The 12,485-nt window shown below is 40.5% G+C and overlaps 2 protein-coding genes and 1 pseudogene across 3 annotated transcripts; all 3 read right to left on the reverse strand.

Annotated features, from left to right (window-relative positions):
- Nucleotides 1–614: 614 nt before the first annotated feature.
- On the reverse strand, nucleotides 615–4,188 carry LOC104943946 (tissue alpha-L-fucosidase-like). Its single transcript, XM_010769417.1, has 6 exons — nucleotides 3,677–4,188; nucleotides 2,966–3,100; nucleotides 2,221–2,358; nucleotides 1,962–2,067; nucleotides 1,255–1,455; nucleotides 615–832 (listed from the first exon to the last, which is right to left on the reverse strand). Exons 1-6 carry the CDS (start codon nucleotides 4,015–4,017, stop codon nucleotides 638–640), a joined length of 1,116 nt encoding a protein of 371 aa, XP_010767719.1. The 5' UTR covers nucleotides 4,018–4,188; the 3' UTR covers nucleotides 615–637.
- A 616-nt stretch (nucleotides 4,189–4,804) lies between these two features.
- Nucleotides 4,805–7,370, reverse strand: LOC104943949 (tissue alpha-L-fucosidase-like; annotated as a pseudogene).
- Nucleotides 7,371–8,405: 1,035 nt separating this feature from the next.
- Nucleotides 8,406–12,147, reverse strand: zbtb8b (zinc finger and BTB domain containing 8B). Of its 2 annotated transcripts, none has more exons than XM_010769419.1 (5): nucleotides 12,044–12,147; nucleotides 11,318–11,509; nucleotides 10,040–10,931; nucleotides 9,676–9,854; nucleotides 8,406–8,944 (listed from the first exon to the last, which is right to left on the reverse strand). In XM_010769419.1, exons 2-5 carry the CDS (start codon nucleotides 11,489–11,491, stop codon nucleotides 8,633–8,635), a joined length of 1,557 nt encoding a protein of 518 aa, XP_010767721.1. In that variant the 5' UTR covers nucleotides 11,492–11,509; nucleotides 12,044–12,147; the 3' UTR covers nucleotides 8,406–8,632. The 2 variants fall into 2 exon arrangements, with proteins under 2 accessions (XP_010767721.1, XP_010767720.1); XM_010769418.1 differs by having other exon boundaries at nucleotides 11,318–11,512.
- Between the last annotated feature and the right edge of the window lie 338 nt (nucleotides 12,148–12,485).

Consider the following 12,485-nt stretch of genomic DNA (forward strand, 5'->3'; position numbering starts at 1 on the left):
GATAGAATTACTAACAAAGCACTTATATACTAATAAAGGACTGGCTTATCTAAAGCCAGTTGAGTAGCACTTGAAATGTTTTAGCTCTATGAAACCTGATGTACTGATATGATTCTGTTTTCTTCAAGTTTGTATCTTCTTGGTCGAATGCACTTATTGTAAGTTGCTTTGGATAAAAGCGTCAGCTAAATGTAATGTAATGTAGTCGGCCAGAACCAGACGTTTCCTCCTGCAGAAAGGAGACAATCTCCTCCAAGCCCGCTTCTCAAGTCACTTATGAAACTACGACTTTAATCTCCTAATTATTACTTTATTCTCGTATTATTACGACTTTATTCTCGAAATCTCTCTGTTTTTTTTCTTCTAAGTGTGGCCCTAATACTCCGTCGTATGATTGAGACTGATTACAAATAATAATAATTATAATTCTGTAAATTAAATATAATATTTTTTTGGAGTTCTTACACTCTTATTCGTGGCTCAAAAAGCAAGAAGAGCGTTTGAATGTCAAAGTTACGAAAGCTTTGAAGCATCAAAAATATTCGGTAGGGGAATACTTTATACAATGTGTGAATGCATTCATTTCAATAATACATGACAGGATTACAAGATCACAGACTGTTTCTCCCTCTGCTTCTTACCAGACTGGTACAGTTGTGTTCTCGGTCTGGACCCTCCAGGGTTTGGAGGCGTAGACGGCCTCTCCATTGATCTGCAGCCAGGCTCCGACCCCCCTGAGCCGCTCCTCAAACACTGCGGGGATCATCCCATCAGGTGTGGGACCCACATTCAGGAGGTAGTTCCCTCCCAGAGCCACAGTGCGAACCAGATCCTGGAACAAGAGAAGGATGACAAGTCAGGAAGACACACCTCACTGATCACAGTATTCTTCCTGTGCACATATTTAAGCAGTGAATATTAAGATGACTGAAAAATCAAGTGCTTTGCTTAATTTGGATCAGGATTCTCTTGAAAATGATTGCAAAATCAAGTCACACCTGATTGTAACAGACAATTAAGGGTCAGCGAATTGGCTGTTTGAAAGAGCAACGTATTAGATTAGATTGATTACTGTTTTAATGTTAGCAATTCAAAGAAAACTTAAATTACAAAATGTCTCCGTGATGGCTGCACACGAGCAGAAATTACGTGTACAGGTATGTTCATGTATAAGATATACAAAAGCGGAACCAACCTATCTCTCATTACGGATTGGTTAATACAATGACGCTGTCATCACTTAGTTATGCTCACCTCTATAATGGAGGGTAAGTCCATCAGTTCGCTCATCTTCATGTTTCGGCGGTAGCCCCAGGAGAGCGTGTCCACAGATGTGCATTTCTCCCATTTGTGCTTGGGCAGCTGGCCCGGAGTGTATTTGTCTTCACAGTTGTAGTAGCCGCCGTGTTTACAGGCACAGCCAGCACCCCAGCGGTCATTTGTCACGATGGTATCCTAAGAGGAAGAAAAGAAAATGCAACCCCAGTTAAACTATTAATAGTCGAATGTCTTGCTTAAAAAATACACTGACTGTATACAGCATTTGCACACTTGTTCAACTAGAACTAGAGATGCACTGATTTCAATTTCAATTTGTATTATCTTTGAGCAGCCAATTGTGACTATACTTGACAGCATGCAAACATATTTTTATTACTTTTCTTTCTTGGAAAATTGAAATTCAATGATATGTTCATAATGAAAAAAAATACTCAATAACTAACATACATTTCCTCCAATACTGCACCAAATTTGAGTACCTTCTCTCACTCAAAGAGATGCACAATACTGTACAAAAAAAATCGCACTAAAAATGTATTACAGTACATAACACTTTCTCTAATATGTTTTACTTTCCTAGAGGAAAACAGAAGCAGAACAAATCTATAATAGATAAAAAACGATGTAAGTCTGACAACCGGTGGCCAATCAGTCGGTTAATCTCTAATTAAAACACTTACTTTGACTGGGCTGTCATTGTAGAGCCAGGCCAGGAATTCGGTGGAGTTCCAGTAGGTGTCAGGAGCTTCCCAGTCTCCATCGGACCAGATCAGATCAGGTCTATACCTGCAGAACCACAGGAAGGTAAAGGTATTAACATACTGCCATAAGATTATATTAAATGTCAATATAACCAAGTCTAACTTTATTATCATAACAAGGTAGAATAAACATGTTTGTATTGCAATCTGTTGATGGGGTAATTTAAGTGTTACATACCTTACAACCATGTTATAAAGCTCAGGTAGAAGTTTATGCATTACAAACTCCTGCGTTTTGAATCCATTCTTCTTGTCTGTCAGGTAGAGAGGGTTGAACCACTCATACAGGGAGTTGTAGAGTCCATAGTGCAGTGACCTAAACAAGAAAATAAAACATCTTAGAATCCAAAAAAGCAGGCATTAAAACTAAAGACAGCAAGGTATCTGAATGACATGACGATTGGGAAAGCCACAAATTCAACCCTATATTCAAATGTTGATATTTTGTTATCTGATTCAATGGTGGTTGAACATTTCTCTGAAGAGAGGATGCACCACTTAACATTATTCTCACATACTCCATTTCCTTATTCGGAAATATGTGTACTGTACCTCACTGCATTAAACGCATTTTTCAGTAAGGTACCATAAGGAAGCCTTCTTCTTTTATATCAATCCTCAAACTTTACTTTAACTGGAAGGCTTTGTTTTGTTTTACACATGTGCATCTACTTTGTATCCCTCTTTTACCACTTTTACCAAACGTATTTGTTTATTAAATAACAACAACAACAAAAAATCCCAGGTCAAATGTTTCTGCTTTTCAATAGTTTTCATTGTTATCTTGACTGTGTGTAGACAATTTTATATTGTCCTGAAAACCACTTACTATTCAATAAACAAATTATGATTATCATATTAATTTCACCACAAAGTACCATGTATAACATTTTCTCTGTACTTTATAGCATTTGATGGCCCACCTGTTGCGCACCTCCTCCCCCAGGTCCCCCACCAGATCCCTGTGAGGACCCGTATCCACTGAGTTCCAGTTCCAGGAGTTTGGAGACCCCCAGTTTGTAAATCCTTCATGGTGTTTGGCAGTCAGGACGACATATCTGCAAAAAAAAGGTAACAACAACTGTTAAATCAGGTTTGAGGAGGGTTGGATTACATGTACGGGATTATGTAATAAGGATACAAAAAAAGGTTAACGTATTCCCTTATAGTAACATAAAGAAAATACGTTACTGGTACATTTACTGGATTTGGATTACTGAGGATTATGCTAAAATAAAATTAAAATAATTATAGTATTGATTCAATCTTGTTGATACAAAATAACTAGTTTCTTCTTTTTTAAGGTTACATTGTTCTGTTATTGCACATCAAATACCTAAATAAGCTTTTTTATAGATATTTCTTTCCTATTGCATTTGAAATTCAGATCATGCAAAAGTAACATTTGTTTTACATTACTTTAATATTGTGAAACGTACATGAGGATACTGATTCAATGTTTTACATGTAATAAGTAATTGCCTCGGAATAACCCTCGCAACCCTGTGTAATACACCAAATTAGGGACTTGTCGATGTACAGTAGCAGAATGCATGCTAGGACGTATTCAAAACCGGAAGTGATCTTATTTGTTATCAAATGCTCTGTAAAGCCAGCTCAATAAATAGACTCACTTTGCACCAGACGCCTTGAATATGTCCGCCCAGTCCCCCGGGTTGAAAAACTGAGCGTGAAATTGGGGGGCAAACTCCGGGTAGCTGAATCCAGGCGGGTAGTTTTTGGACATGTAGCTCACACACTTCTGGTCCGGAGGTTGTTGGCCCTGCCAGTGCCACCAGAACCACTCACTGCCGAACCCGGGCACAGAAAACACCCCCCAGTGGACAAATATCCCCACCTTCGCCTGGTCGTACCATTGAGGCAGCGGCCGGGCGTCCAGGCTGGCCCAGTCCGCGGTGTACCGAGCCTCCGTGTGAGGCACCAGAACACCGAGGAGGAACCACAGAGCGAGCATGGTTTTAAAGTGTTAGAGTTAGAGTTCACTCCCCTGAATGTGAGTGAACATTAATGCTACTGGGAAGCTAATTTAAAACTGTTTAAAAGCAGAAAATGCGAAATAGTTTCACTTCCTGCAGTTGCACTATTATTGTTGTGCCCCTGCAGGTGCAATGTGGTCCCGTCACATGACTGAAATCACATGAGTGTCACGTGATTACACAGTCTGTATTTTTTTTGTAATGATAACTTTATTCAACACATGAACTTTGCATGATGCATGTATTATTTATTTATATGTAGTGTCATCTTGTTCACACATGTGGCATTATTGTAGGCACGTGTTACATATTTATTTACATTTAATGCAAATTTAAGCAAAGGGCAGATATCATAAATAACTAGATTTTTAGCCAAATGTAGCTTAGGCCTAAATAATTTTAAGTTTACAAGCTTAAATTACTGTTTTAAGCAAATATTTTTTGCTGTACATAAAACATTGATTGCAATGTGGCCCCATGACTTACACTGAACAAAAATATAAATGCAACACTTTTGTTTTTGCTCCCATTTTACATGAGATGAACTCAAAGATCTAAAACATTTTCTATATACACAAAATAACCATTTCTCTCAAATATTGTTCACAAATCTGAAAAAATCTGTGATAGTGAGCACTTCTCCTTTGCCGAGATAATCCATCCCACCTCACAGGCTGTGAGGTGGGATGGATTATCTCGTGTGTTGCATTTATATTTGTGTTCAGTGTAACTGAAATCATATGAGTATTGCTCAGTCAACTTTATTTAACACATCACCATAGGGATAGATTTGTCCTTGTTTTATTTATTTATTTATATGTATGATTATCTTGTTCACACATTTTGCATTGTTGTGTTATTTATGTTTTTTTTACATCCAATGCAAATGTAAGGAAAGGCCATGAATAAAAACTATTACATCTTGTAACAAAAAAGGGCATAGAAAAAAGATTGAAGTAACACCCAAACACACACATAGGGTGTACACATCATCATTTATCTTTGTTTATAGATTTCTATACAAAACACATTTATTTAAACTCAGTACAAGTAGGAGTGACCTTTCCACAATGTTTAAGGAAATGTTCATATGGAGAAGCCCAGCTTTACCCTTACAGTAGATACCTGAGGAAGTCAATGATTCATTCAAAGTGATTGACGAATCAAACAGGAAGAAACTAAATGTAAAAAGCAAGAAACCTACAAGTACATTAGCTTTCAATAAGCCAACCCTTTTTAAGTGCTCCTGAATTGGCTTCAAATGAGCCAAATCTTTCTAAGTGCTACGTACAGAAGTAAGAATTTATTTATTTTGTATTGTTGAAGGTGCAGTCCCTTCTAGACCTAATGACTTGATATTGATTATCCACAACTCTGACGTTAGACTTCTCCCTCCAGTTTAAGGCACCAGGCATTTCCAAGAGATTTTGGCATCGCAGGCATAACAATCCTGAGTCCAGCTGTTGGTGTGAGTGGTTCCCACTTCAGTGGTACATCATGATAGTCCATGAGTGTAACCTGTGGATATAAACGAGAAAAATGTAGATTTATTCAGAATGACAATTGAGTTTAACTGGAATTAAACGTTTAAGGCATACGGTGTACAGCTTACTTTTGTGGCTCCAGTCATCCTCTGTGCTGTGAGCTGAAGAATCTGTTTGCACGGCCAATGAAGGATAATGGCATGAACCGTATTGTTTTTGGCCGCGCACCTATAATAGGAACAATAAGTCTTATGTTACATCACAAAGATTATATCACATTTACTTTTTTGTCCAAACCAAGTGGAAATGTGTCTTTGGCCTCTCCAACACCGTTTGAAAACATAGCAATATACATAATACAAAAGTGCAAATGGTCATGTAGCAGTGGAAATAATAAAGAGAGAACATTTTATAGATGCCTATATTTCAAGTGACAATGGCCTCACATAGAGACAGAAGATGAAGTGAAAAAACACAAAATCTCACCACACAGTGCTGTTTTCCTTCTGGACCCTCCATGGTTTGGTAGCATAGATGACCTCTCCATTTATCCCCAACCAGGCACCAAGATCCCCCAGCCTCTCCTCAAACACCGGGGCAATCATGCCATTGGCCCGATATTCAGCAGGTAGTTACCTCCCATTGCCACCACGTACACCAAGTCCTAAGAAATGAGCGAGTTCAATTAACCAAATAACTTTTCTTCCATCATTTGCAGGTGATGTCCTACTATGAACTCTCACCTTTAGGATTGACGGCAGGGCCATGACTTCGCTCAGCTTCATGTCTCTTCTGTAGCCACAGGATCGGGTGTCGAGGGACAGGCATTTCTCCCATTTGTGATCTGGAAGTTGACCAGGCGTGTACCTGTCAGCACAGTTTAAGTAACCTCCATGTTTGCCGTAGCAGCCCTTACCCCACCTGTCATTGGTAACCACCACATCCTAAAGAAACACACGGGTTGTTACGTACAGATGAAGACTGCAAATAAGCATGATCAATTAAATACGCTCAGGTGAAACCTGTGGTTTTCTTTCACCTTGACTGGACTGTTGTTGTAGAGCCAGGCCAGGAGCTGGGTGGAGTTCCAGTAGGTATCTGGTGCATCCCAGTCCCCATCAGACCAAATCAGATCGGGTTTGTACGTCGTTACAAGGTCCACTAGCTCTGGAAAAGTTTTACTGGCAACAAACTTCTGAGACTGGAATCCGGAGGCTTTGTCCAACAAGTAAAGGGGATTGAACCACTCATACAAAGAGTGGTAGAGGCCCAAGTGCAGTGACCTGTAGAAAAATACAGGTGAATTCACAAAGTAGTTTAGCACCGTCATTCGTAGTCAACTATTTCCTTTCTGACTCATATTAGATTAGATAATTCATGCTTATATTAGAAGTTGTTTTGTTTTTATTTACATCCCATTACTGTTTGCTTTCTGTAGATGTCCCTCACCCTTGAAAGATTTACCGTAAATCATTATTGACGTATTTTATTGTGAACTACTTAAATTCCTTTTCTTTATACGCGCTTTAGATGCAGCATCCTGCTCCCTTATCTTCTCACCTATTCCTGACAGCCGCAGCCAGGTCTCCCACCAGGTCCCGGTGAGGACCAACATCCATTGAGTTCCAGTTCCTGGAGACTGCTGAGGGCCAGGGTTTGTGAATCCTTCATGGTGTCTGATGGACAGATGTGTTCATAACGACTTATATATTTACTTTTAATTCATTCACAGTGCGGTATAATGAGACAATAACAGGCTACAGATGCGGACACACACACAAATATATTTATATAAATATATACAAATATATACAAAGTATGAGAGCACTCTCATAATAACACAACATAATCAGAGACTGAATATATCTATATATATTTAAGAATTGAGAAGCCTCTACTGTCTGACACGAGATGGGACTTTAGCTCTGCCTGTTTTTATCATTTGCATTACACCTGAATGCCATTGTGGGAAGGGTAGAACTGTCAGTGTATCCGCCCTCTGGCGGTGCTGTACAACATCCTACTTACATTAAACATGACTCAATATTGTTGTGCAATTACCTTAAATAATACATTAACCTTTCAATTGAAATCTTTATACATTTTAGAGAAGTCCGTTTTCTTTATTAATGCAAAACGCCTGTGATTTCAATGACCAATTTCAAGGATTTCTGAATACTTTATTCTTTTCAACCACTAGATGACACCAAATGGCAACTTTGTGCCAATTTTGCAGCAGGGAAATGTTCATAAAGCCAATGACAAGATAACGAAATATGTACGCATAGAAAAGCTAATGAAAAGGGACCAAATGTATCCACATCAGAGTCCTGCACGGGTCTGATTTTCAAGACCCGCTCCCGCCCCGCACCCGCGACGTGCAAAACCGAACCCGCCCCGCTACCCGCACATATTACCAATTAGTTCCGCAACCCGACCCGACCCGTCGGCACAGGATCCGCAACCCGACCCCCGCATATATATATGAGCAGTGAAAACGTGCAATTATTAACACACGCAGTTGCATATTTCTCTCAAAAAGCGTGGGATGTTGGTTATTCTCTCCATCTAGGAGGACACCAAAAGCCTCCCAGACGTTGGATTTCGTTCTTGAGGAAGTGTTGGAAAATGCTGTATTCTCCGCTAGAGAGCTTCACCTCAGCCATTCAGAATGTGGCGCGCTCAGAAGCAGATGATGCGCTGCAGAGGTTATGATTATGCACGGTCCCGCGGGGGAGAGGTCTGAGGATTTAAACATTAAACTACATTATTATTATTTAAATATATTTATTATGCAACACCCGCGACCCGACCCGCATCATCTTTGTTTTACCCAGAACCGAACCCGGAAAAAAGGGTTTGAAAAAATACCACCCGCGAATCACCTTTTTTGCGGGTCACCCGTCGGGTACCCGCGGGTACCCGACCCGATGCAGGACTCTGATCCACATGGCCCCGATATATTAACACAACTCAAACTTATTTTCATGACCTGCAATCTCACTACATAAGTCAATAAATAAGGCCATATTAAATTCATACTGTAACATCTACAGTATGGTCACAGTCGAGCAGTTAAAGGAATGTTTTTTTCTCCCGGTGCAGTGGGCTACAGATTCACTGTGTCACCTACACCAGTGCAGACAGCCAGCTGCCTTTCAAGAATCTGTTTCTCCACCAAGTCCTCCACTCTGCCAACCTCCACCTCATCGACGTCGTCCATAAAACTGGACCAATCTGGACCCCCGTCTGCACGCTCCATGGGCTCTGATTGGCCGGTGTGAGCAGAGTCATCGTGTGTGGTGGTCACACAGTTGCAGCTGTCACAGAGGCCGAAGCGCCGGAGCCCAGAAGAAACGCTCGACCCAGTGAAGGTTCGCCTGCAGCTCTTACAGGACACTGGCCAGTAGTGTCTGTGGACCTGTTGGTGGTCAGCACAATGAGATACATCATTATATAAGCAACCCCAATTTATAGATTATAGGTGAAGAACATCAACAAACGGACAAACATATTTACTGTCCTCGTTATACTTTCTTCTCTGCACACAAGTACCAGGGAACGAGACAGATTTCAACAGCACTAACAACAAAATTAAGAGTGAGCTAATTACTGCGTATAACTAACTGTGAGCAATTACTGGCTTTGAGAGGGTTTTTAACGTCAATTAAATTCTATCAACCACAACCGAGACAAAATAAAACAATCAATCTACAACGAGAGGACATATATTTGCAACCATCTCATTTCTAAATTGATTAAAAAGAAAATTCATGTAACCACTGACTCTGCTTATTTTTATTTAAAATAATAATAACTACATTTTCCAAACTAATTTCAATGTGTCTGTTTGGCATATTCTGTAAAGAAAACATCCAATCAAAGATCCAGCATTGATTGCCACTGAAAAATTCAACGTTGTTTTTAAAAAAGCTGCAAAAAGACTTGTGTTTTTTGTTGAACAGGATTTGTAGAGAAAAGAGCTCACTACTTAACAGAAAGTTGATGACTGAATGGCATTTAGTAGTTGTATAATTCCTACTGCCTCATCAAGAAGTCTACATATCAAAAGCAGGTTAAGCGTCCCAACCATACTTCCCAACACATTCAAATCATATTGATTTGTATCTTGCAGTCACACTGAGTTCTTACACTGAGGGCATGGCTGCGAAGGTGCTCCTGTCTTGTGAACCTCTTGCCACACATGGGGCAGGGGAAGGGTCTCTCTCCTGTGTGACAGCGGATGTGTCTCTTCATGATTCCTTTCTGCTTGGCAGTGTATGGACAGAATGGGCACTTGTGGAGTTTGACTGGCACTACCAAACCATCACCTGCAGGGGGAGAGAGAGGGCAACAGGTCAGATTAACCTCAGTAGGACAGCACTGCAAATTGTGCATCCTTACATATGGATTGTTACATGTTTCTGTTACACCAGTGTGATTAACAGTATGTAAAAAATGAGGTTCGCAACCCAATCTCTACCATTCGCACCAGTTTAGATTGATCTTAAATTACCTGTGTCCTCTCCAAGCCAATCAGACTGGATCTCCATGATAGATGACCCCACAAACCCTAACATTTCGTCCATTCTGCATCCTCCAGTGCTGCTACCCATTCCTTGGGTAAAACGCTTCCCCCCTCTCTCCCGCTGAGGACTTTGACCTTCCCCTCTGGCCAGCATCTCCATGAGCTGCCTGGCATTATAGGAGGGGCTGTATCCTGAGGGGGAGCGCTCATTGGAGGGAGAGGGAGGAAGTAGTCTGCCGTTTTGAGGGTTATGGAGAGAGTGCCCGGGATATGACGACAGGTCTTTGGAGTCAGGGGACTCCATAAGATCCTCATCAGGGTCGTACTCTATCTTAGGGTTCACTAACTCAGGGGTCAAAGCAGACGATGAAGAAGATGAGAGGGTAAACTGATCCATTTGTCCCTTCTGTCCTTCATTAACAGACGCAAATTCTTCCCTAGAGTGGTAGTCCATGTCTCTGTTGGGGCCAGGAGTTGTGTTGACGGGGATAGACAAGGGGGTTCTAGCTGAGGTCCCAGACTCTGTTCCTCTATCCGAATCCGCAGCCTGAGAATGAGGCTCCCCAGTCCTTGCTCCACTGGAGGTGGTCGCAGCAGGAGTGCCGCTGTCTACAGGACCCGGCCCCCCATCCTGGGTCTGCTTCTCCTTCTCTGCGCTGCTCTCCTTCTCCTTGTTGCATATTTCCAAAGATGAGCGGATGTAGCCCTTACAGAAGTTGACCAGATCGGTCATCTGCAGGTAGCTGCCGGCTGACATCACCTCGATCACATTGCTTCTGTTCAGGGCCAAGCGGCCAGAGTAGAGGAAGTCCAGGATGATAGAGAAGGCATCGGCTGTCACAATGTCCAACGATGCTGTGCTGCAGCGCTGTCCACTATCCTGAAAAGAGATGTATTGAAAAGTTTAAGACAGTATTTCTTTAATTACTTGACAATACACATGTTGCTGTTGAACTAGACTTTGAGCCAGGTTTCCTGTTAGTTACAGTTTTATGATTTAGAAAGAGAAGCAGTGCAATTATTTTGGCTAGATTTATTTAACAGATGTCATTTCAGATTAAAGTGTATTTTATTAACATACTGGATGGCCCATTTTGATAAGATCAGCAATGTATGGGCCACAACAACTATGGGGAATCAGTTGTCACATTAACATAAAATACCCTAATCCACATTACATTTGTTTCTAAAAAAAGACATGCCAAACACTCTCACCGTTTGCTTGAAATTAAATCATTGGTAAGCACTGATAAAATCCAGTCATACCTGCAGATAGTGAACCAGAAGAGCCCGGAAATAGCCGCTTCCAGCAAACAACACATTGCGATGAGCTTTGAAGACGCGGCCTTCAACAAGGATGCTGCAGTCACAGAAGAAATCCCTCTTACGCTGCTCATTCAGCTCGAACAGCAGTTTGGGCAGGTAGCAGGGCACCTCCATGTCTGACCTCAATGAGCCCTGCTAGGGAGAGGGGAGAGATGGGGAATCATTTAAGGGTGTGTCACTTTAAAAAGAGGAAACAGCAAAAGGCAGAATGGAGTTTTTGGTTTTTTAACATTAGAATATAAACTCATTTCATTTGTATTATCTTTTGGAATAATCGACCAGAAATGTCATGTTTATTTCTTCATTCTGTTAGATAATAAGCACATGTTAATTGTACAGTTCTGACTCAAAATTGGTTAAATGGAAAGGGGGAAACATTCACAAATGAGTTCACTTGATGCTAAAACGCATTATGTTTACACATTTTTACTTACCTACGTGTTACACCCCATATAAAACAAAGCCTGCACATACCCACGTATGAAATAGGAAATGCAAAGAGAACATTCAAGTAGCTCTATACTTTTGTTTGCTTACAAGCTATCTTGTGATGCTAGCACAGACTAGCCAGTTGTTGATACTTTATACTAAAATGAAGGACTTTCAACACCGATTGAAGCATGAAAACACACAGTGGAATACACATATATAACATAACGCTCTCACCTTTGTAATTACGCGACCGATGTTTCAAAAACCTTTATAATAACACGAAAATATTGATTAGCAAGGATTAGCATCGTTCATTGTCCTGTCCATAGGACCTTCCGGTTTCAAGAGTCGGTGACGTATCACATTCAACCAATCAGTGGCCGGGGGAGGCGCTGCCCATTCAGCCCGTTTGTAAGATTACTTTTTATATTGTCCTGCCTTTTTTATTTGTTCCTCTTTCTCTCTCTCTATTCTCTACCTATTTTATACACCATTAAACACAAAATGTATCACTAGTTGACGATGTGATAAAATGATATGCTAAAAATGTAACACAACATTTTTTACAATTTTATGTTTGAGTAAATGGATCAAAATATATATATATATCCTTTATTTAACCATGGTAAAATAACTCATTGAGATTAACATCTCTTTTCCAAGAGTGACCTGACCA

The sequence above is a fragment of the Notothenia coriiceps genome, unplaced genomic scaffold, assembly GCF_000735185.1.
Source record: "Notothenia coriiceps isolate Sejong01 unplaced genomic scaffold, NC01 NC01_scaffold00007237, whole genome shotgun sequence".
Lineage (NCBI taxonomy): Eukaryota > Metazoa > Chordata > Actinopteri > Perciformes > Nototheniidae > Notothenia > Notothenia coriiceps.